This window comes from Vigna radiata, chromosome 6 (genome assembly GCF_000741045.1).
Source record: "Vigna radiata var. radiata cultivar VC1973A chromosome 6, Vradiata_ver6, whole genome shotgun sequence".
NCBI lineage: Eukaryota > Viridiplantae > Streptophyta > Magnoliopsida > Fabales > Fabaceae > Vigna > Vigna radiata.
The window spans coordinates 28,919,767-28,946,671 of NC_028356.1; the positions used below are offsets into that span (position 1 = coordinate 28,919,767).

The 26,905-nt window shown below is 35.2% G+C and overlaps 1 protein-coding gene across 1 annotated transcript; it reads right to left on the reverse strand.

The window, feature by feature from the left end:
* Positions 1 to 3,325: 3,325 nt before the first annotated feature.
* LOC106764854 (ATP-dependent zinc metalloprotease FTSH 11, chloroplastic/mitochondrial) lies at positions 3,326 to 26,630 on the reverse strand. The gene is made up of 17 exons (XM_014649279.2): positions 25,804 to 26,630; positions 25,221 to 25,374; positions 23,742 to 23,834; positions 23,505 to 23,590; positions 23,290 to 23,413; positions 22,639 to 22,758; positions 22,329 to 22,379; positions 21,932 to 21,993; positions 17,633 to 17,690; positions 17,402 to 17,527; positions 7,814 to 7,894; positions 7,191 to 7,320; positions 6,890 to 7,038; positions 5,151 to 5,432; positions 4,849 to 4,938; positions 4,656 to 4,709; positions 3,326 to 3,984 (listed from the first exon to the last, which is right to left on the reverse strand). The coding sequence occupies exons 1-17, from the start codon at positions 26,370 to 26,372 to the stop codon at positions 3,829 to 3,831; spliced, it is 2,385 nt and encodes a 794-aa protein (XP_014504765.1). The 5' UTR covers positions 26,373 to 26,630; the 3' UTR covers positions 3,326 to 3,828.
* Positions 26,631 to 26,905: the final 275 nt, after the last annotated feature.

The window sequence follows — 26,905 nt, forward strand, 5'->3', positions numbered from 1 at the left end:
GTAACGTAAACGTAATATATAATATAAATATAATTTATATATTATATGTAACGTAAACATAGTATATAATATAAATATAATATATATATTATACATAAACGGATGTTGATATCTGTTTTTCAGAAACGGATGTTGACATCCGACGACGGATAGCCAGATTCGTTTAGGCTATTTTTAAACCGTAAATTAGGTACCTGTTTGGCGCTTACGTATCTCTTCTATGTTGTCTTCAACAAAGATGTTGCAAACACGATCATGAAGAGATGAAGAATTCTTTACATCGCACAGGTGAAAGATTTTCACAACCAGAGTGAAAGAAAAGAAAGCACAAAAAGAATTAGAAAAACTGAAACAGAAACTAGGGAAAAAAATAGGTTTTTTCCTATAAGATATTAGAATTAAAATTATTTCATAAATTAAATTTTACATAAGGGTATAATAGGAATATAAATAAAAAATAAAAATATAAATTAAAAAACAAGGGATAAAAGTGGGATGGGGAGGTAGAGATCCAAGAAGGTGGAGGTGCAGGGATCAACGCCCTTTCTTTCTTGGGCATTTCTATTCCACTCGTTGTCGGGCCGCTATCGGACCACCCATTCTACTATCACACTCGAGATGTTTATACCTCGGCGTGAAGGGGTGTGTTGGAAGTCCCACGTCGTCTAGAGATAAGGCCAAATTATAATATATAAGTGAGGTGCAAACCTTACCTTATAAGCTAGTTTTGTGGGGTTGAGTTAGGCTTAAAGTGCACTTATAATAAAAATGGTCTCAATTTGGTCCTAAATTTTGAAAAATCGTAAAAATTATGCCTTTTCCATTAAGATTTCCCAAACTATGTCGGTGTTGATTTTGGAATGATTGTTTTCCATTAATTTGAAATTTAAAACCAATTTCAACAAATTCAACTCATGTTGGAAGCCCAATTTCAATACATTGATTGGAAAGTATAGAGGGAGGAAAAGGAATACAAAACTTCTGTCAAACATAAATCTAATTGAATGGAACATAAAAATCAAGATATCACAAATACCATTGTGAATGATGATTCCACATAATATTTAGATATTAAAACCTTATCACTTTGCTAGCATTTTTAAGTTCATTTTTCCCCTTGTCTACTTCTAACAGAAACATTAACTAAAACCAAATCAGAATACGTAGCATCAACTATAATATCGACAAAGTAAATAAAAATCTTTTTATGATATACAACTAAAACCAAAAAATCTTTGAGAAGTACGAAGTGTTATCCATCAAATAAAAACAACATGAAACCCTCATTGTCACATTCATCGAACTAAACAATCAAATTACAACAACATAGAGCAAAGCAATACGAAGTGCTATAAATCAAATACAAACAACATGAAACCCTCATTATCACATCCATCAAACCAAACAATCAAATTGCAACAATATAGAGTAAAGCTATCAGAGAACTTTGAAGACCTTATTGTTGATAAGGAGAGCAAAGTGGTCGCAAAACCCAATCCCTCATGTCTCATGTGTGTGGTTTTTTATGATGACAACACATATATGTTATCATGACAACAATTGAAATATGTCTTTATGTTTTATACATATGTTGTTAAACTGATTGTCTACATACTCTCTATGATCATAAATGTGTTTTACATCTGTTGTATGCATTCTCATGTTTTAATATGTTAAAACCACTTGCACAAAGCAAATCTGTATGAAGTAATCGATTACACTGGTTTAGTAATCAATTAAGTTCATCAGATAACATATGCTTAAAACTGTGGCAAAACAACAAGTTTCAATCGATTATATTTTGTGTGAAATCGATTAAAACTCGTGCCTTTGTAAACACATTTTGAAAATGTGCAGTGATGTGTTTTTAAGGATGAAAGGTTTTCAAAATTGTCTAAGTGTAGGACTTAACTGATTACATTGTTTACGTAATCAATTAAGTCTAGTATTGTGAAAACTGTTTTCAAGCTAAGTCATAACTGTAATAACGGTTATGTTTTCAAATGTTTTGACTTACTGTTAACATCCAATCGATTACATTAAATACTTAATCAATTAAATTTGTTTCAATGTAATTATGATATAACTCTGATAAAGCATAACCGATTACATTATTTTCGTAATCAATTAAAGTGTGTCTGATATGAGAAAAACTATATAATAACATGTTGGTGTTGTATGAAAAACTTTTGACACTTTGATCATTTTAGAATTTTCATATCTGATATTAGAGAGTTTGAGAAAGAGATTGCAGGTGCTAATAGTGCTCCAAGAATCAATAATCAAAGAAGTTGCAGATTTTGAAGAATTCTTGAATGCTATCTTTGTGCGCTTATTAGCATGTTCTGAATTTAATACTCAATAACACGTCTTCTGAACAAATTTTACAGCTCAACATCTGTTAAGCTCAACATCTGTTAAGTCATCTGAGAACACTTTACGAAAAATGCATAACTGTTATAAATTTTCAAAATTTAAGACCTAATTAAGACCGTTTTCAACAAAAAGACCCACTTGATATTGTTCTACAAATATAAGGATATTTGAAGATTTAAACCTACAACATAAAATATAAGTCATTTACAACATAATAGATATAACATTTACTTGAAAGCTATAAAAATTATATTATATGGATCATTTACTAAAAACATAATGGAAAAAATATTTATTTAAAATTAGAAAAAGTATGAATATTATATTTATTGAAATATTTAAATTACAACTTAAGATATGAATGCCATTTACCTACATTTTACATTTTTCACTTTCGAAGGAGTTCAAGAATAAAAAAACAAAGGTAAAAGTTTTTCAACTCTCAGTGTGATACAGCAGCTATAATGCTTAAATTATTGTGCAATGGAAGAAGCAAACAAAATACCAACAAAATCTTCAACATGGTTTAAATTGAAACTTTCCTAAGAATCCATCCATTAGTAGTTTTTTGCTGACTTCTGTACCGAGTATGTGCAATTTGAAACACCAGACGACAAGTTATTACATAAACTGTTTGGTAATAGTTTAATAATAGTTGCATCAGAAGCTATTTATAACACAATTCGAGTGAATTTTCTCTACCGCGTATTCGCAAGGGGTAAATTTCATCTAAATTGATTTCAAGTATTACATCATTGATATAACTTAAATTGTACCTAGATGAGACTTTAACGCTCTAAAATTAATCCCAAATAAACCTTACTTTAAAGATAAACTTAAAATAGTTTATATGGATCAGAAATTGTAATCAGATCACGGTTTACTTTATATTTAATCATCAGGGATTGCACCCTGTGGAAGGAGTATTATTAAATCCAGGATCTATTAATTATTTGTAACACTTTCAACTATTATTTTCTGTTAAATAAATTGCTGCAGAATATGCTAGACATCTTACAAAAAAGCTGCAGTCATCAGTATCCAGGCTTGTTGGGGGTCTTGTAGCATGTTCCACTAGACAAAAGTCACTGAATGTTTTTAACAAATTCTTAAAAAATTGAATTACGTATAGGCTTTCAAATACAATTGTCAAAATGGTCAATTCCTACATGATACATTGTTCTCACAAAAAATATATTTGCCCTCGGGCCCTCGGCAAGGGCGATGGTAATCTAGCAGCTGACATTTTGCCATTGTAAGTAGCATTAGTTGTTTTGCAGATATCCAACGTTGTGTATCCTTTTTACTATGTGCATCTTACGACAAGAATGACATGCACGAAGAGGGGAACTGCAGAAACAAGATTCGGAAATATACCTGTAGGGCTTCTGGGTATACTGTACAGAGCTTCCCCTAAAATAGTACAGTAATGGACAGGAGAGGAGAGATAAATTACACTAACACAAGATCCCCTTCTGCTACTTCTTGTTCCTGTTGTTCTGATAGCCGTCCTTCCCGATATGGGAGAAGTATTCGCCTGATTTCTTCTGCACTAAGTGTCTCATACTCTAGTAAAGCGTGTGCCAACACATGTAATGCCTTCTCATGCTGAAATAATGTCAGAAGATACTAGTGTTACTTATTTTCATATGCCAGACTAGCAGATCTCAAATTTGCTCAAGGTTGACAACTTCTATTAATTAATGTCATTCACAAAAACAGAGATTGCTTAGTCTGAATCTTGCTTTGTGTCAAGGATCTCCCAGCCTAAAGAAAGCCCCCAAGGTTTATTATTGAACTAGCAGACTTAAAATAACAAAATATCCATTTGACATATTCGTTTTGATTTAAAAAACTAAGCACATTTTCACATCAAGAATGTGTGTTCTAGTCCGCTAGTTGGCTTGGCTCACTGGAGACAGGAACAGGACTCAGGAGTCAGACACAGATAGAAATAGCTTGTATTCCTTCTAATGTGTATCATTGAACATCAAATATTAAATCAAGAAAAACAATGGATATAAATAACCTGAAAATGCAAAAGTGACAGGATCTAAAATAAAATGGCGTAGAAGCTAGAAGAGCTGATAGCCATCAGCCCATAGATCCGAACGGATTGGAAGCTTTCCTCAATTGATGGTTTTTTTTTTTTCTAACTAGTTATCCTCCAAACCATTTATAGTTTCTTCTCTTAATGAAATTATTCTTTTAAACCTCAAAGAGAAAGAAAAAGGTTTCCCAAAGAAAAAATTTATAGACAATAATATAATCAGACTAACCTTTTTTAGAAGGGCTTTAACACGATCATATGCCTCCCGAAGGAGTTTCACAACCTGCAGATCAAGTATAGAAGTCAAAATCCTATCGTGATTTTTACTTTTGATAAAAAAAATACACTTCTTAGAATAGGAAGAAAACAACCCAAATATGATTTTTCAACAGTTATAAAGGATATCGATTCATAACACTTACCTCTGCATCAATACGTGACTGCATTTCAGAACTTGGTCGCTCTTTTATATGAACTGGCCCAATTGCATCACTCATCCCACAATTTGATACCTTGCGCATACAGAAAAATAACAGTGATAAGTCAAGAATTTCAGCAGCCAATTCTAAATCCCCTCTACCAAATAATTTTGGGAAAGAAAAGTTGTAATTCCTTAAGTACTACTTGTAAAATGTTCCAGATTCCAATTAGGAAATTAACAGCAATTTCTCTTGTAAAAGTTATTTTTATACACTTGACACAATACAGGGGAGCATAAAATTACCATGTATTGGGCAAGCTCAGTAGCAGTGTGGAGGTCACTACTTGCTCCAGTTGTGACATAATCCCGGCCAAAGATAAGCTCTTCTGCAACTCTTCCTCCCATACAAACATCAAGGCGAGCTAACAACTGTTTCTTGCTTATTGATGTCTCATCACTTGAGGGAAGCTGAGTGACCATTCCTAAAGCAGATCCACGTGGCATGATTGTTGCCTTGTGAATTGGATGTGCACCATCAGTGTTAAGGGCAACAATTGCATGGCCACTCTCATGATAGGCAGTGAGCTGAAAATTTCAAATGCACGATTAACATATAACTATATAAGCGTACTATTAGAGATTTCATATCAACTACAAATGCAATCAAATTATAGTATATAACTGAATGCAACCTAACTTTAGAAGTCAGTTTTGTAAAGTTCACTAAGATGGTATCAAAGTCTATCATGACAAAGGTTGTCAGGCCTATCACGTCATCCATTATAGGACCATTCACAAATATTTAATCTCACACTTGAAATGTTCAATTCCCAACATATGAAAGTGTAATGGAGATCTTACATCATCTAAAAATGTAATCAAATTATAATATATAAATAAGTGCAAACCTCACTAGCGAATTTTGTGAATAAGTCTTAAGTCCATTTTCTAAGAACACATCAACATATTAATATTATTAACTCCAAAGCAGATATATAATTATGATTGCAGATGAGTAGAGTGCAGAAAATTTAATTATATCATACCAGAAAAATCATATTATTCAAAATCATAGTGTCACATGTATCTCCCCCAATTTCAACCATGCAATAGAATAAATCCCAAAAGAAACTTTTGTTCAAGAATAAAACCTTATTCAATAGCCTTAACATCAGTTGAGAGAATATAAATATAAGTTGTAAATGAAAAAAATATCTATCACAACTTTTTTCCTTCTAGGTTGCACAACTCAACCCATAAAAAGCTTATAGGGACATGGATAATATCTGGTGCATCTATCCCATATGGAATAGTATTTGTTGTTTGATGGAGTATTTAAGTCTTTAGCTCTCCCCCATTAACAACTAGTTTTCAAGGATGGGTTCCCTTACTGCTTGGGTGTTTATGATAAGGTGCTATAATGGGCATTTTGTTTATGAGATGCGTAACTCTCATTGAATAGTATGAGGTGTGAGATAGAGTATTTAAGTGTTCAGTTATCCTTTCTTAACAACTAGCTCTTAAGGGTAGAATTCCATAAGTGCTATAGTGTTTTGTCAAAAGCTCACAAATTGAAACCCAAATTTACATGTAATCACAATCATGCTGCTCCCTTCCTATAACAGATGGGATTTTGACAGCCCAGTGCAAAAGAAAGAAACTTACACTTTCATCTCAAAAATTGCAAGACAATGTTCTGAAAGCTCTATTAAACTGTGGGAGAACATTGGTAATCAGTTGTTGAAACAAGCAAGAATTTTTTTTGTTTTTTTCCCGTTTCGCTTGTGATGGAAACATTTTTTTCTGATTTAACAATTTAATGTGGATACATTTGTTAAGTTCCATTATAGAGGTAACACGCAAAATGCAGGACAAATCTAAAACATAAAGATCCAAATCCAACCAAAGAAAATCTAAAATGTTAGGACTAAAACTGTTTAATAGTGCCCTTACATGGTAAAGCCTAGATCTATCCCATAAGCACAATGCACATTTTCTAAGCACTAAACCAGAATACAACATTTACTGCCATACACCCATACCTTTTTTGACTCTTCAGATATAAACATTGTTTTCCGCTCAGTACCCATAATTATTCTATCTTTTGCAAACTCCAACTGTGCAGCTGTTACTTTCTCTGCACCTTCAACTGCAGCTTTAATGGCAGCAACATTTACCAAGTTCGCAAGATCTAGTTCAAGGAGATATAACAATAGAAAAAGTTATTCAGAAACAAATCATAAGCAAGTGCCACTCTCTTTGCAAGTTCAATAGAAAAACCTGAAAGAGCATAAGATTTGCATTTATAAAGAGGTCATCTCACATATATAAATCACAATTCACCTGCTCCATTGAACCCTGGGGTACCACGAGCAATTGCTTTAACATCTACATCATCAGCTATAGGCTTATCTTGCAGATAGAGTTCCAATATTTCTTGCCGACCTCGTACATCTGGGTTTGGTACAACAATCTGGTATTGGGAATTTGTTAGTTTCTATATCTTCTGTATTACATGGACTTTAATCAATTAATGCCAGACAACTCCCTTGGGTACTACTATTACAAGGTTACCATAGCAACTCCCATATTATATAGGAAATTAACTTGCACCATCAGAATAGATAAATACATAATAAATGGTTATTGTAAGCTAAAAGTTGTGTCAACTTTTATAATATCTACTATTATAGCAGAGAAACAAAGGACAAACAAAAACAGAGCATATTCTATCCCACAAAGCAAAAACCTGAACCTACTCATAGAATGCTTGAACCTTGATTTATCATCTTGTCACTAGGCTGCTAGAAGAGCAAAAATAAAATACAAAATGAAACCTAGAACTGGCCCAAAATCTAGTGAAACCTACACCAAAGTGAAGCTCAGAACCCCAAAAAATTAAACAAAGTGAAAAAGCATGTGCCAGTCTCTTTGCATGTCCATTAGAGTCCATTAGAGGAACTTACATGTCGATCGAATCTGCCAGGTCTCGTTAAAGCTGGATCAAGAATATCAGGCAAGTTTGTTGCTGCCATTAATATTATTCCCTACAAGATAAATAATGAACCAGCTGAGATATAAGTATGGAAACAATGCTTAAGAGTATATTTCACCTCTTCTCATTTATTCATTTCTACGAAATCCTTAAATTAAAGATACGAAAAAGGAGTGATGATTAGTCCTACCATATAGTTCGGATAGGAAACAATGCAAAAATTAGCCTATTTGAATCTACTCCAAATGACTAACACAGTTTTGACACTCTTCCCAAGCTTTAGAGCATACAAGTTGTATGTACTAAGCAAGGAACATATAAACTGAATTTAAGGTTCTCTTAAGGACTATGTCAAAATATTTGAAAATTGATGATTGGAGCTGACAAAATATTTGCCAACAACTTCTCTCAAACAAAATGACAACCAATTTCTAGATGTTTGGATATATCATGAAATAGAAAGTTGCAAGCAATGTTAATAGCTGCCTAGTTATCGCGTACATGCTCATTTGCTTAGTGTCACAAAATTTCAGCCCTTAAAAGTAATTGTTTCATCCACACAAGTCAAAATAGAAGCCTAGTTATAACAGTACATGCTCATTTGCTTAGTGTCACAAAAGTTCAGCCTTTAAAGTAATTGTTTCATCCATACAAGTCAAAATGCACCTTTGTGTACTTACTTTTGGCACTAGATCAAGCTACCAAATTTGTTTCTTGCATTTCCAAGAAACAATATTGCATCTAATAAAACACAATTGTCAATAGTGGATCACCTATCTATAGGAGATCCATCCTGACCAACATCGTGTACTTCACTTATCTCTATATAGCAGTCCATATCCTAGAGCCTTATTGTGGTATTTGAGGATGCAAATGAAAACATACCAATAATCAAGGCAGGCATCCTTCATAAATTGACTAACCACTCCAACTACAAAAGACAAGTTAGGTCTAGAAATAGTGAGATAGCTTTTCTAGTTTCTATATCATTTTGATTCCAGATGGGCAAACTTTCTTATGCCATTAATTTATGGTTTGGAACACAGGATTATCCAAAAACCTACAATCAATCATACATGTTTCTTGTAAGATGTCTAAGGCATATTTTCTTTGATAAATTACAATCCCTTCCTTTGATTGAGGAACTTCAATACCTAGAAATTATTTAAGACATTCAAGATCTTTGGTTTGAAAGTGATACAATAAATGCTTGCCTAGCTAAAACTAAAGCAGCATCATTCACTTTATTGACTATATCATCAAAATACACAATTAAGTATGTCATTTCTCAAGAGATGCACAACAATACAAAATCAAATGATTTATTTCACTACATTTTAGAACAAAAGTTTGTATAATGCGACTAAATTTTTCAAACCAAACACATGAAAATTGTTTAAGATCACAAAGTGATCAATATAATATATAAACTAGTACACACTCTCCTAGAACAACCTAGCACGTGGCTCCATCCAAATTCCCTCCTCTAGATCTCCATGAAGAAAGACATTATTCATGGTCGAAACCATATATTTGGGTTTACCCTTTAAACCCAATCTTGCTTTAAATCAGTGTGACCATTTGGAACACCTTTAATAGCATAAACCCACCAAGAGTCAATTAACGTCTCGTCAAGTGGAAGAGGAACAAGTTTCCATGTTTGGTTTTGATCAAGAGTCAACATTTCCACAATCATGGCTTATTGTTAACCAGTAGAATTTCAAGTAGAGTGAATACCTTATCAAAGGGCTATGTCTTCATTATTAGAAGTTGCGGGATGGGTAGATGTTTGTGAAGAACGTGAAGAAGAGGACTCATTAAGTAATGTCAATATTATTGATATCGGACAACGGAAACTATCACAGAACCTAAAAATCCTTTTTAAAAGCTATGGCGGAAACCATAACAGAATGTGGAGGAAACATTGGAATTAAAAGAAATATAATATAATGTAAAAGTAATGATATTATGTCTATAAGAATGTGAGAGGCCGTGACCAACGGCTATCAATGGCAAGTAGCAAGGTCAGAGCAGTGAGACTGAAGAAAAAGAAAAAGAGAGACTTGGGAAGGGTTATAGGGGTATTACGTTAAAAGAAGTTTTTATTGGACCTGGCCCAATATTTAACAAAATATTAGTTGGGCTTTTAACCTACATAATACATAGAAAAGAGAATATACTGAGCCTTACAATCAGGGTTACGTTCTACACAGCTGCACCTCTTAAGTAAGGTTTCTTCTCTGTGTGCCAGTACCCCTCCTAAATAGGGTTTTTTCTCCGCACGCCACTGCCCCTACTTCTTCTCCATGTCACTGTCCTTGTTTCTTCTCCATGCCGCCCCGGTTTTTCTATCATAGCCATTCTGTGCTCGCCACCCATTATGCAAAAAGCAACTGCCATGGGCTGCCATGAGAAACCCACATCACCACTGCCTTCTTATGGCAGCAAGCTGGAAAACCGCCACCAGTTTCCTCCACGGCTCCAACATAACCAAGCTTTAATAACTGAGTAACGTCGCATTGCTCTTATATGTCCAAGATTGGTAAGTGATTAGAGGAGGTGATAATGGTTTTGCTAGTCATGGAGGAGGAGAGGAACCTTCAGAAGAGATTTGATTTGGATACCAACGATAGAGAAATGACAATGGTTCAACAAAAGGGTCATGTAAGACATATTGCTCATAACTAGCATCTTGAAGTGAAGAAGAGAAGAAAGGAGTCTCCAAAAAAAAATGACATTGGCAGACATGTATGTTTTAGTCCCTGAAGAATAACATCAACACCCATTTTGGAGCAAGAATATCCAGGAAGACATATATGAGAGTTCTTGATGAGAATTTGTCTATCTCAAGGGGCATTCATGAACAAGTACACACCCAAAAACACGGGCAAAAACATGATAAGGTTCATTAGTAAACAGGATAGAATAGAGAATATTACCGTTGAGGAAGGAAGAGGGCATTCTGTTTACGAGGAAGCGCACTATAAGAGTAGAATCACCCTAGTGAGGAAATGGCACATTAGCATCGAGCAATAAGGTATGATGATGGCATCATGGATAGGGCTTTCTTAAAGACCCCTGACTAGGCTTGGAACTAGAATAGAATTTTGGTATTTTTGCAGACTTTTGTAATCAGAATTTGCCCATTATTTTCAATTTTTTTCTACAATGTTGGTCCCTGTCATTGAGTTTCCAATTCAAAGTGATGGATCTTCCTCTAGTCATCAATTTGTCTTTAATTTGTCTTGATTGTGTGGCATCAATCAAGGTAGATTGAAGTTTCTTCATCTCTAATCCCTTTTGCCTTTTTCTATTTTGTCAAGTGTGGTGGAAATTGTCAAGAACAATCTTGCACTGTTAGTTTTTCATATGAGCAGTCTCAATAAAGTGCTATTTTTTCACTGCGCTATACAATTTTGTTGAGTGTATGAGGACTTGATTGATGTAAAATGTCATTTTTACTTAAAAAGTAGAAAGACCAGAGGAAAAGGTAATTTTTGGCATTATCACTACTAAAAATTTTGATAACTTAACCAATTTGGGTTTTTATTCCATTAAGGAAAGGCACAAAGATAGTGGTGACTCAACCTAGAGCCCAAATGTCATAACAAATTATGGGAAAGGGAGCGTAGCATCTTGTTTCAAGTCTCTTTGGAAAGGAAAATCTACATGTTTGCCTGGTTGACATGAATCACTCTAAGACTTGATGTTTTTTCAAGTTAGGAACAATTTTTTTTTTAATTTTTATAACTGTGGATGACCAAAAGAAAAAGTTTACAAGATGGGATACAAAATAGTACACAAAAGATCCTGCTACAGGATGGCTTCTTGCCCTTAACCAATTTGTCGACTCCTATATAATAGAAAAATAGGCATCAAAGGTTATTGAGTAAATTAATGACTTAGTTAATAGCATAAGAGAAATGAGATCAAGAGGACAAGTGGGGACAAGAACATAATTCAAGGAAAGTAAAAGGAAAACTTGACCAACACCCTAGGAAGTAACTTGGAACGCATTGACTAAAGTAATAAAATGAGGAACTTTAGGAGATGTTAAGAAGTGGAGTCTATGCTTAACTCAATCCTACAAATCCAACTTGTACGATGAGGTTTGCATCATTTATAAACTGTAAACTAGCCTTATCACAACAAATAACAAGTCTCCCGATAGCAAGTGACACAACAAGTCCAAGAAACATCAAATCTCACTAGAATAGACTCTAACTTATGGCTCTAATACCATGTTAAGAAGTGAACTTTAAACCAAACTCAGCCCTACAAAACTGACTTGTAAGGTGAAGTTTGCATTCATTTATAAACTACAAACTAACCTTATCACTAGTCAATGTAGGACTTGAGATTAGAACAGAAAATATATTTCTAGAGGGCTTAAGAGAACCCTCTCATAGTCTTCTATTTATAATGAAAATACAAGAGTACAACTAATAAATGATCTAGCAGACTACACTCTGCCAAGGCTTAATGATGATACATAGATATAATTATTCTAACAAGATGCAAGTTGTTGACAAACAGAGTTGGGTGGAAGTTTGTGCTTGATCGCTAGATTTTAAAATCAAATGGAATCATTGTATTCTTCATTAGAAAACATTGGTTCTAATGACTCAGGTTTGGAGACATTGGCTTTCTATCAAGGAAGTCATGTAAAGAGAAGCAAATTTCTTGAGTACGGTCCATTCTCTAGAATAAGTGTACTAAGGACGCCTTCAGCCACTTTGTCATCTTCTATTTCTACATCCCCCCTTTCACAAGTAGACACTATAACAAATTGTTAAGCAAAAACATGAATTTCTACTACTAATAATGGGAACACAAACTAGTAGTGTTGTTATGCTTTCCATCAATGGAACTTCTTCACAAGATATTTGTCTCGAACATCATAGAGATATGGGTAGATGGAAAGAAGAATCATAACAATATAGAACTTATCCAACTTCCTTAATCTCTTTTAAATAATCAACTTCAATAGTTTATTGGCCTTCAACAATAAAAGAAGTCATGTGATGATAGGGTTTTTTAAGAGAAGCCAATTTATGAGCAGAGTTATAAAAGTGTTAAAAATCATTTGCAAAAATTACTCTTAGCCTTCTTTCAAAATGAGGTCCCAATATATGGTGTTCCAAAAATTACAACAAGGCACAAAGCTTAAGGTCCATCTTTGTCCACTATTAAACTTTGTCTGATTATGTTGTAATATGTAAAGAAAGAAAATAGGGAAAAAACTGTCTTATTAATTTTGAATAAAATATGAGAAATATTTAAAGAGAGAATCCATAATTCTACTATTTTATCCCTATAAATATTCTATAATAATGTAACATTATTACTGTAATTATTCTATAATAATGTAACATTATTACTACAAATCATATATAATAATAACAATATATTCTCTCAATAACCTCGGGATATGATTTATTTTCTAACACTCCCCCTCAAGTTGGAGCATTAAGATTGTATGGATGAAGCTTGGAATACATAAACTCAATTTGAAATATGTAATCTGTCTTCAAGAGTGTCATCGGCGCGCCGTCATTTCCGTTGTTCGCCACTATTGATGAACAACAAATTGCAAGAACAAATGAAGGGCTTGCAGCAACAAACTGCAGGGGCAAACAGCAACAGACCTGCAGGGACTACACTACCCTGCAACGGCTGGAATTAAAAGGCTAACAGCCACAAACCTGTAAGGACTTAATCACCCTAAACAACAACAAAACTTCAAGGGACTTAACTGCCCACAGCAACAAGCCTTCAGGAAACGTTTGTACTCCAGAGGCAAACAGCAACAAACCTGCAGGGACTACACTACCCTGCAGCGGCTAGAATTAAAAGACTAACAGCCACAAACCTGTAGGGACTTAATCACCCTAAACAGTAACAAACCTTCAAGGGACTTAACTGCCCTGAACATATGGGAGGCCTTTAGGAAACAAATGTCCTGCAGAGGCAAACAACAACAAACCTTCAGAGACTTCACTGCCCTGAGTAGCAACAAAACTTCAAAGAACTTAACTGCCCTAAACATAAGGGAGGCCTTCAGAATAGAGAAGAAGATAGCAGAAGCAATAGAGGTGTTGGTGCATCAGTGGCACAAGTGGCGGAGACGATGGCTGCGAAAGTAGTCGGCGACGGTGGCCGGCGATAGTGGCCGGAGACGATGGTCGGATGGCAACACCGGATAGATACGAGACAAAAACCAGAGATTGCCCATTAAAGTATAAAAGCACACGATGAAAAAGAGACTTTTAGGGGGCCGCCGGTGGCGACGGCCACCGACGCCAACAAAGACAAAATAGAAAAGGATCAGAAAACCTGCTCTGATACCATGTAAAGAAAGAAAATAGGGAAAAAACTGTCTTATTAATTTTGAATAAAATATGAGAAATATATACAAGAGAGAGAATCTATAATTCTACTATTTTATCCCTATAAATATTCTATAATAATGTAACATTATTACTGTAATTATTCTATAATAATGTAACATTATTACTGCAAATCATCTATAATAATAACAATATATTCTCTCAATAATCTCAGTAATGATTTATTTTCTAATATGTGGGACTTCCAACACACCCCCTTCACACCGAGATATAAACATCTCGTGCGTGATAGTAGAAATTGGGTAGTCCAATAGCAACCCGACAACAGGTGTAAACAGAAATGCCCACTTAGAACTCGTTAGGATAGGCTCTAATCATGCCTTATCTCTATTCGATGTGGGACTTCCAACACACCCCATTCACACCGAGGTATAGACATCTCCTGCGTGATAGTAGAAATTGGGTGGTCCATTAGCGACTCGACAACGGGTGGAAACAGAAATGTCCAATTAGAACTCGCTAGGATAGGCTCTAATCATGGCTCTGATACCATATTAGAAAGTGGGTTTAAGCCTAACTCAACCCTACAAAACCGGCTTGGAAGGTGAGGTTTGCACCTCACTTATATATTATAATTTGGCCTTATCTCTAGTCGACGTGGGACTTCCACATAATACCATCTTCCAATTGACCATGAAGACCACAGCCAAGAAACTACTATTCAATCAATGCAAACCAAGACAACTAAATTTTCTAATTAAGTGACAGGTTCAGGGGAAAGTATATGTTAGAAGGAATAAGGGTAACAGACAGTTATAACTATCTGTGAGGTGTGTTGTTGTAAATAGACTATTATATATAGTCTGTACAGGGGTTGTTTTCAGGTGTTTTTTGGAGAAAATTGTAAGTGAAAGGAAGGGAGAGATAGGTCCTCTCGAAAGACCTAGGACTTGTGTGTACCAGTCACTAGATACAAACCAAACTGTTTGGTTTTCATAGGAAGATTATCCAAGAACCTGTCTTGGAGTTCTTTACAGTGTTAATAAAATCTGGGTACTTATCAATTGGTATTCATAGCCTCTTTCCTGGTGCTGTGGTGGATTTTAGGACATGGTGAATACAAGAGTGGAGGCAAGATTAGATGGGCTGGAGAAAATAGTGCAAGAACAGGATAAGGAGAATCATAGAAGGTTCCAACAATTGGAGGAGATGATTAAGGGGCTCACGATGGTGGTAGAAAGATTAGCGTCCTCTAATAAAAATACAGAAGATAACGCTTTTGTTGCCAAGGAAGGCAGTAGGGATAATGAGGGAGGAGGTTAAGTAGTGGCTTCTTCAAAATGGAGGAAATTGGACATTCCTGTTTTTGCAGGAGACAAGGCATATGGCTAGACTAACAGGTTGGAGAGGTATTTTCGTTTGAAAGCAATCAGTGAGGAGAGGATGTAGGTTGTTATGGTTGTCTTGGAGGGGAAAGCCCTGAATTGGTTTCAATGGTGGGAAACCTCCAATCTGAATCCCACGTGGGAGGCTTTCAAGGGGGTGGTGGTTTGCCGGTTTCAACCAACAATGCTTCAAAATCCTTTTGAAGTATTGATTGGGCTATGCCAAACTGGGATAGTGGAGAATATATTGAACAGTTTGAACAATATGATGGATTCTTGAAAGGAATACAACAAGACTATTTGATTCGCATAATCTTGAATGGTTTGAAGGAAGAAATAAAGGTTAAGGTTAAGCTGTATGAACCCAAGAATCTCGCTGAGTTAATGATGAAGGTTCAAATGGTGGAAGAAAAGGTTAGAGTCACCACCAAGGGGAATCTCTCATTGTGCAGCTTCAAAGTAACACCTACAGACAGTTGCCACCTACTCGTAGTTACTCAAAGGAAGGGGAAAATTTAGTGGGTTTTATCAACTCCAACAGAGGAAGTGGAGAGAGCAATGGCAGTGTGAGCACCATCAATAGTTCTCATATTTCAACAAAGAGGGGCACTGTTTAGAAAATTGTCCCAAGAAGAATTGCAAGATAAAAAAGGGCTTATGCTTAAGGTGGGATGAGAAGTTTGAGCCTAATCATACTTGCAAAAATAAATAGCTCCATATGCTGCTTATTTCGGAAGAGGAAATTCGGGAGTTAGGGGAATATAGTGTCTGCATTCATAAAGAATTTACAAACTTTCACCTTGAGGATAAGGTGAATCTTCATGAAGAGAGTATTTATAGGTTTGATACAATTTACAAAAGAAGGAAAAAAAGTAGTTAATACAGCTGAAAACACTTCCCATCCATTGAAAACAGTTGGGAAGCTGCTACAGTCATCAATACTGAGTTTCTTGCTTTTTCACCTTGAGGACATGGTGAAACTTCATGAAGGGGTATTGATAGGTTCAGGAGGAAAGTATATGTTAGATGGAATAAGTGTAACAGACATTTATAACTGTCTGTGAGATGGATTGTTGTAAACAGACTATTATATATGGTCTGTACAGAGGTTGTTTTCACGAGTTTTTGCGAGAAAATTGTAAGTGAAAGGAAGGGAGAGACAGGTCCTCTCGAAAGACCTGCAATTTGTGTGTGTACCTATCACTAGATACAGACCAAGCTGTCTGGTTTTCATAGGAAGATCATCCGAGAACCTGTCTTAGTGTTCTTTACAGTGTGAATAAAATCTGGGCACGTATCATTAAGCTTCTCTAAAGTAATTGTGGGTGACCTAGAAAATGAGTGGACAGGTCCACAGATGTCATTGCATATCAGAAACAAAGAGCACGGAGAATAAAAAGAACTTTCAAGGTGTTCAAATGGGGACCAAACTCTAATCATCATGAAAGGAGAAAAAGCATATTGGAACAAGGACAGGAGAGTCTGATAAGAGCAATTGAGGCAGCGCATCATTCTAGCATCCAAAAAGCACCCTGTGCACTGCACCCACCTAGGTTGGTTGCTTTGGTACTGACCAGAGATAGAAGTATGGATAAAATGCCTAAGAGTGTTATGGTCTCTTTAGCGCATTCAATCATTTATAGAAGTTTCTTACATCAAAGATACAAAAGAGTAATGATTAATCCTACCATATAGATCAGATAGAAAACTATGCATAAGTTAACCTATTCTAACAAGTTAACATAATCTAAATAAGTTACGCTATTTTGACAGAAACAGTTTCTAAAACCAGAGGAACAAATATCACTCCATACTGTTAGATACCTCATTCTGCTCAAACCCATCCATTTCGACAAGTAGTTGATGTAATGTCTTCTTAGTGTGGCCCTCCCATTGTTTTCTTGTTGATCCCACAGCATCAATTTCATCGATGAAAATGATACAAGGTGCCTGTAAATTTAATTTTCTATAGTAAAAACAACTGTACCAATCTAGTATAGAGCAAAACCACAATGACAGACAGGTTACAGAAAGCATTTGCAAATTACAATAGACCTTCTTTTTTGCGGCTTGAAACAAGGATCTTACACGTCGAGCACCAACTCCAACAAACCTGAGAATGAAAGAGAAGTTATATAAAAAGAAACATCCCATAGTATGTTTGGTATGAAAGAAAAGATTAGGTAGGGAATGAAAACAAGCCAAAACTATTATTTCCATTGTTTGGAACACACATGAAGAAAAAATTGAAAAAGCATGGACCCATATAAAAGAATTAATCCTTCATGTTAAAACATATATGTAAATAAAACAAACAGAAAAAAGGTCTATAATATGAGTGTCATCCATATTAATATTTAAATAGTATAACAATATTATTTTAGATTTCAAGATAACAATCAAACTATAGGAGAGAGAGAGCAGAGAAGGAAAGAAAGTGAGAGAGAGGGGGAGAGAGAGAGAGAGTGAGTGAGAGAAAGTGAGAGAGAGAGGGAGAGAGAAAATGAGAGAGGGAGAGAGACTGAGCTCAAAGTATGTGTTTCTTAAACAGATGCTTTATTTACATTGAGAAAATAGATTCCATACATTAAATAGAGGAGCCTTGATATTCTCTAATAATAAAGTTGTGAAGGAAATAAAAAACAAAATGTTTCTAATCTAGAAATTTTTTTATAGTAAAAGATTTGCTTCTTACGCATATAATTATTGAACTCCCTCTCAAGTTGAAGCATACAAGTCTTAAGTACGCAGCTCTACAATCCATGCTCTGGAGACTTGATGAATATGATAGTCAACCATTCACCGGAATTGAAAAATCTAGTGATGTCTCTTATGAAATGACTTAGTTTTAATCTTATGAAATTACAATCCACCTCAATATAATTATCTCATGAAAGACAAGATTAATGGTCATGTGAAATTGTCGACCTGTCACATAAAAGGTGCATTTGAGAACTTTTTTCAAATTTAAGCTCTTTAAGAATTTGTTTTAGCCATATGAGCTCACAAGGTAATTGCCCTGAATTTTGCTTTTGCAATTGATCTTGCCACAACATGTTTCTTATTTTTCCACGATATTGAATTACCTCCAACAATAACTAACTACCCTGAAGTGGAGCAGCTATCACTTATCTTTATAATACCCAACAATTTGAGTATACCCCTAATCTTCATAAATAAGGCCTTTGCCAAGGAAATTCTTAACATACTTTAGGATCTGTACTGCTGCATTCCAATGGTCTTAACAAGGAGTGTTGAAGAAAAAGTAAGATAATTTAACTTATCGATTGACCTTTTCTATCTGAAGGATCAGAATTAGGTACACCTTGGTTAGATACAAGTTTGACACTTGATTTATTGACGTGTCTTAAGACTTAGCATTTAAAATCCCTGTTCCTTCTAGAATATCCAAAGCCTATTTTCTCTAGGATACAACCAAACTATTTTTCGGCTATGCAACTAATATACCAAGGAAAAACCTCAAGTGCCCAAGACCTTTTGTCAAACTTTTGAGCAAGATATTATTTTAGTTGTATAATAATACCATCCTTATCATTGTTTGTGATAACACCTAAGATTAATAAGAGAGAACTTGTATTTTAGAGGGCTCGAATACACCTCTCTTATGGTATCATATTTATAATGATATAACTTTGGTACAATGAGAAAAGGAAAGATCAAACGTCTGAACTAGAAACCCAAGTACAAAACTAGATACAACTCATAGGTATAGCAACAGTAATACAACTACTGTACAACTACTTTCTACCCAGATTTAATACTTATTCTAGCTATAACAATGCCTCACACATGCAATGAGATAGATTCATCCTAGGGGGAAATGACAATAAAATAGAGAATGATCAAACTCACTTTGTAATAGTCCAAAATGTTACATGGCAGTACAAAAACACTCAAACCATTAACATGGTGATTGCTTGAGGCCATATTGGAACCTGCATTGATGACATACCATATAAATCAACTCCCACTAAGCAACAAATCTAAGAAGTTGCTCCATGTAGGCTTCTTTATCAAGATCACCATGTAGAAATGCATTTTCCATGTCAAACTGAAACAGTCCAACGATGAATAGTTGCAATAGAAAAGAGAAGCTAAATAGGTGTCATTTGGGCAATAGGAGAGGAAGTGTCAATATAATCTTGGCCATAAATTTGTGTGTATCCTTTTGGCAACTAGGCAATCACAGTTTGCAAGCTCAGAAAAGTCCTACGCCTATGTGGATTGAAATAGTCACCTAGAGCATGGTTTGGAAGATTCACCAAAGTCATGTTGAGTCTTAAATACAAACAAAGCCAAAGGGACCAAACTTTATTTATCAAGCATTCGAATTCTGGGATAGAAACATGTGGATAAGATCATTGTTATTAGAAATGATGAAAAGGAGCAACAAAGGTTGAGCCAATGCCTTGCCAAAGAGTTTGAAATCAAGACTTTAGGAAAGTTAAAATATTTTCTGGGAATTCAAGTAACCCTTTCCAGGGAAGAGATTTTCATATCTCAGCAAAAATACATTACTGGTATGCTACAGGAAATAGGTAAAACAGCCAGCAAACCTGCAAGTAGACCTGTTGATCTAAATAGAAAGTTGGGAAGTGCATAGGATGATTTTGTTGGGGAAAACGAAATGTACTAGATACCTGTGGGGAGACTTATTTATCTATCTCACACTAGACCAAATATTGCTTTTGTTTTAAGTCTAGTTAGTCAATTTATGCATCAACCAAAAGAAACACATTTACAAATTACTCTTAGAATTGTCCAATATTTAAAATGGACACCAAGAAAGGATTTTGTTCAAAAGAAACAAGGATGTCAATCTTGTGGCATATACTAATGCTTATGCAGGTTCAGTTATGGACAAAAGGTCAACTACTGGATATTGCACCTTCCTTGGTGGAAGCCTAGAAAGTTGGAAGAGCAAAAAACAAAGTGTCATAGCTAAATCTAGTGCCTAAGCAAAATTTTGAGCAATGACTTAAGGAATATGAGTATTGTTATGGCTAAAGATTATAAGGGAAGACTTAAAGATAAAGTGGGATGAACTATAAGATTATATTGTGACAACAAATTTGAAATCAGCATATCACAACCCTTTACAACATCATAAAACTAAACACATTAAAGTGGAAAGACATTTTATCAAAGAAAAGCTTGGCAGTGGCTTGATTTTCACCCCATATGTGTCCACTCAAGGATAGCTTGCAAACATTCTCACCAAAGGGTTGAACAACAGTAACTTTGAGATAATTAATCCAAGATGGGAATGGATAACACTTATTCACCAACTTGAGGGAGAGTGTTGAGATATTTTAGGAAGTTTTAGATTTTATTGTCTAGATATTCTAGGAAGTTTCAGGTTTTATTCTTATTGGTTTTTATTTTGTACATTGGCTGTATCTTGGTTTAGTTACCAGTGTATCAATCCCACAATCTAAGGGATTTGTTTCCTAGAATAGGTTATGGATGTTTCCTAAACTATCCAATCAATGTATGCAATGAGACTGAGTAGAGAGAAATCATTTTCTTATATTTTTTAGATTACTAGGGTATCACGCTTAGGGTCAAGTTTCTTCTAATTTTCTTTACTTGATTTTAAGACAATCCTAGGTCTAGTGATATAAAAAAGACAACAGGACAACACTTCTCGTTAACGAAAGGTTGACAGTGATTGAGCCATATATGATAAGAGTATGCACACATTAGAATGACAACATAAAATAAAATACATTTCATAATCAACAACAGAATCATAAACATATTTTGCATTACAATTGACAATTGTATTCTCATTATCATGGTTGCAATGCAACAGCATTTCTGTGTTTGGTAACTATTTTCAAAATAACTTGTAATGCACTGATAGGGTTCTTGGTGACAAGAAGCCCAGATTATCCACTGGTTTGAACCACACAGCAAGACACAACACACGTAAACTGCAAAGGTTCCTTTATTGCTAGAAAGCACTCACACAAAAACAACCAAGGAAGCAATCCTTCCTCCCCGGGATGTAATGATCTTGTCTACTCCTTTTACAGAAAAAACGGGTTCCCCAAAGACACTTATTTTCCCTTATATACTAGGTACAAAAACAACTAACAACAACCCAAACAAACTAACACCCTCCTACCTGACCAACAACCTTTCTCTACCCTCTAACCGTTTACGTCCGGTTTGTTGTCCCTTTTTTCCTAACATAGACATTTAGGATCCTATCATGCACCCACATTACTTTGCAGAATAACAGTGTACAATATCTTGTTTCTGATCTCATCACTTGTCTTAATGATCAAAATTGACATGTTGAAAATAGGGAAAGCATGAGAGACTTACATCTCCTCAAATTCAGAGCCTGCCCGATAGAAAAATGGAACACCAGCTTCTCCAGCAATAGCCTTCAAGGTCCCAGATAAAGCAAACACTATTAGATCATAACAATGATAAATTTCAATAGATTAACTCAGAAGATTGGTTTCAATAAAGCAGAATTTTAGTTACAGTGACAGATCAGAAGAATTATGTGAAGTGTAAGAAAAGATCAATGAGAGAGACAAGATCCAAAGTCCATCTATGTCCATCCCTGAACTTCCTAATAGAAAACTTATAGTGCAGTGCGCCATATTGAAAATGACAATTATCCCAAAAGAATATGGGGTAGACCAACAGATTCTAATTGTATAACACAATAACTTCATAAAAACTGTAAAAGACATAACTGAAATTAACTGACCTTCGCTAGAAGAGTTTTTCCAGTTCCAGGTGCTCCTGTCAAAAGAATCCCCTGAAAAGTGGTATACTTAAGCCACACTTGACAATAACAATATAACCAATAGACACCAAAAGATTACGATATATTATTATAACCAATCATAACATCTTTGCGTACAGAGAAGGATTACAGAGAATCATCTCATAGCAGCAATGAAAAATCAGTTCTTCCCACTAAGAAACAAGAAGTCTATGTATGAAAAAATAGAATATGAACAAAAGCTAGCATGAAAAAAAAAGGACAATAAAATGATAAATTAACCTCTTCAGACCTTTGGCAACTTTCCTCCAAGGCGTGTAAACTTAGATGGATTTTTTAGGTACTCCACAACTTCCTCAAGTTCTTGTTTTGCATCATCACAACCTTTCACATCCTTAAAGGTTTTTACATTCTGCAAGGACAGAGAAGGCGTGATATAGGAAGATTAATAGATGAGAATTTGTATGGCGCCACAAACTTTTGGGTTTTGTGTATATTCTACACAGCAGGCTAACAGAACAATCAGATATCATTCAGAAATTAAAGGGGTGGCAAAAATTCCCCATTATGTTGGTGAACAGTCCACAAAATAGCAAGTAAAGACATAATTAAGTAGATAGAGTTATGGAGGTATAACATATATCATGTTGTTCACTCTTTTCTTTTGATAAGCAAAAATTAATTTCATGAAGGGAATAAATCAATGATCACAAGATGTGCCTACTCATAGCTTATTCAGAATAGTAATGCTCAACTCAAAATCTTATTGGTGTAATTAACCTATTGCAACTGGAATCTTCTCATCCAAATACTCATTAGCAGCTCTTACTTATTCAAGAGTAAGCTATAGAATCATATAACACTCAAGAAATACAGAATAATCTATTTTCCAGACTGTTCAAGAAATCTGAGTACAGAAGTAAGAACATATTAACAAGTAAACCTTTTCAGGCATCACTTCCTTATTTAGCTCCTTTGGGGCATAGGAAGAACCTGATCCAACTCCTGAAGGTCCAATCCCCCCCAAGCTTCCTATGTATTTTTGAAGTGCAGCAGCACCCATAAACCTGAAAAGATGTGAGCAATACAAGTATATAAAATCAAATAGTGGATTATATATGAGAAAAGGGTGAAGAAAGGAAAACTGAAGCCTCCTACCAGACCAAACCCACAGCTATGGTAAACAAAATAGTCGAGATAAGCTCTTGTGCAAAACGTGATTTATTTGATACTTTTGGATCAACCTAAACAAGGAAACAGCTTCATGAGATTCAAAGAATAAACAAACGAAAAAGAATATGGGTTACAACAAAAAAGTTAAACAATACGGTCCCACAAGATTTAAAAATGATAACCACTATAAGCACAGAGAAAGCCTTTTGCAATAATTTTTACCATAACCACATGCAATGGCTGCTTCTCGGATATTCCAGGATTAAGAAAAGTTTCATCTGAGTTACCCAATGCACGCTGCTTCAACTCTTGCAACTGAAAAATATGATCACTGTCAGTTTTCCATTATAACACAAGTACATCATGACCTAAAAAGTCTAAAAGCTGTTATTATGATCAAAAGAAAGTATCCATTATAAATCATCTCTCATTATGCAGTCATAAGAGGACTAGAATCACCTATTCGGGTTGATTATAAATCTATCATGGGTTTAAAGGCAAAAACGGAGTGCAAAATAACTCATCCAGAGATGTATGTCAGAGAAATACTGCCAAAAACTGTGTATAAGTACTTCAAAAGTATCAAATCTATTGTGTAAAAAAAAAAAAACACAAACACCACCAAAGAGTGTTCCCTACCAGATTGGTCCATTATATGTATTAAACAAAGCCATTGTTTTATGTCATAAACTAAATCCTCAAAACGTCAATTTGGATATGATATAACTCTGATTCAAAGGGTTCATGTAGAATATTTATTGGCTTCCCCTTATCCTCAAGTATAGCACTATCCTGCACTGCCTTTAGTCCATTCTCCTTACTGAGGCTCCTATCTTTTTGTCTTCTTTTCAAATGGCCAAATAATCTTCAATTCCAAAGAGAATCTGTGACATGTCCTAGATGGACACTACCGCTACTTTCTCTTAATCGCATTCATTGCTTAACCTATAATGTCTCTTGTGTGTCAACTATCCACAACATCAACGTCCGAATGATGCTAACCTTATGTATAATTGTTGGCATTTTCAATCACAAATAACAGTTGACGCATTTCTACAATTCATCCATTCTATTTGATTACTACAGTTTACATCTGCCATTTTTTCCATCTTCTTGATTGATAGTGTTAGGAACCAACTATGCCAAAAGCTTAATACCCCCCTCCCCTCCCTCTCAATAAATACCCCACTGGGAACACATCATCCTCCAAAAGTTGGCAAAATTATAGTACTGCCTCTTGGATATGCTCCATGACCACATCCGAACACTAAAGTTTAAAAAAACAATTAATCATAATTGACAATAAATCAGGAAAATACAATAAAATTAATTTTTTTTAACACAGGAATTGAGGCAAATGTCAATCTGATGAAGAACTGCATGAAACTAACAATTTTTGTAGAAAAACATACTTTCAAAAAAGAATAATGTACTTCAGTAGTAAAACAAACATCAGTAAAGCATTTTGACCAAAAAAGTTACAGATTAAACTACCATCTACTACACAAATCCAAATATCATACACGATGCTGATGGAAATCAAGCAGAAACAAATAGATGCCAATCTAGATGTACAGAAAACCCCTCTACCCTTAATAAAAATTGGTTACCAGTATAGGAAATCAAGCACTAAGAATTTGGTTACTCATAATAAAAATTGAAAAGCGGAGTACCAAAAACGTGATGCCGCAAAATGATTACCAGTATAGGAAGGCTAGAAGTTTTTCCAGAATCCTCATCTGGAAGATATTCACTAATAGCATTAGTAATCACAAGAGCTCGAAGGTATTCCGCAACCCCTCTACTGTCCACAGCTCGATCCCTTTGTTCAAACCGCTTGATGACAGATTCAGGACTAGAAAAATACACATAATCAAACAAATTAACACATATACTAATAAACTGACACAAAAAGTCTCCAGGTCAGAAACCTCTTTGGTGTAATTGTCTACCTAGCCAAATTTTCTCTAATGTCACATTTTCTTCTATTTCTGTAAGCATTAGAGGAGCTACATTCTCCAATAACTCTCAAATTCATGTATCTAACTACAATTCACAATTTTTCATCTGTCCTACATCATTAAACATTAGAAACTCGTACAATTCTTGCAAGAGCACATGCATCAGCAATCAAAGTCCAAAACTTCCTCACCAATTCAATGCATATTGAATTGTATTAGTTTTACTTTTACGCGAAGCCACCGTACACATGCAAGAATTGCTCCAAGAACTTCTATTCTTGAGCAGTCATCAAACAACAACATTTCCAATTTCAAAAACAGACCTGTGCTTATTGAGTTCCACAAACAGAGCACTCTGTTTAGCAGCATCTTGAGGATTCGCGTCGGCTTCCGCAATCAACCGCTCGACACGCTTCTCCTGGCGCCAAAATGGCCACCAATCAAGAAACTCCGCGAAAGCCTTCTTCACACGCTCCCTCGCCTTCACCCACAGTCCCACAAATAACACCACTATCGAAAACCTTCCATTCGCAATATTTCCTTCCCTCTCCAAACCAGCGCCACTCCCCAGCACAGTCTCTCCACCTTCCAAACTCGCCTCGTCCGAATCAGAAACCTGAACTGCACCTTCTTCCGTCGAATAAATTATACCCGCGCTGGGGTCCGGTTCCGCGTTGGCCGAACCGGTTTCGGAGGGGTTGTGATTGGGTTCGGAGCGGGAACCGACGCTGTCTGAGCGAAAGGTGCAGCAGAGGAGCGTGGAGGAAAGGCGGCGCGTGGAGTGGAAGGAGAGGGAGAATGGAGAGTGGCTCGGAGAGAGGCAGGAGAATGGGAATGGGAATGGAAAGGGAAGGGAAGGTTTGGAGAGAAGGGAAGCTTGAAGAGTGGCCATTATTAGGGTTTTATTTCAGGGTCTCTCTTCTTTCTCTGTGTTAATTCTTGGAGAACAGAGGATAGAATAGGAGGATTTCGGGAAGAAGGAAGGTGTAAGAAATGTAACCTTATCCAGCCACGGATTGAAATTGGCGCCGGCTTTGAAGATTTTGTGTCTAAGGATTTAATTCTTGGGTCGTAATTAAGCTTGGATTCAATGAAAATGTTCGTTTCTTGCCTCTGCATATCGTGGACATTTCGTAGTCACACTGACGAAGCCACCATGTATTCTTTGTTTTGTCAGATTCTTTATCTAATATTTTCATTTACAAACTAATTTATTATTATCATTATTTTAATTTATAAAATATTTTTTAATGATTTAAACATTCAACTTAATCTTCACATAAATACTTTTATTCAACTTTACTAATTAGTAATACTAATATATACTCTTGCAAAAACTATATTGATTTAATAATGTAAATGTATAATTGATAACTTAAATATTGATATTTATATATATATATATATATATATATATATATATAT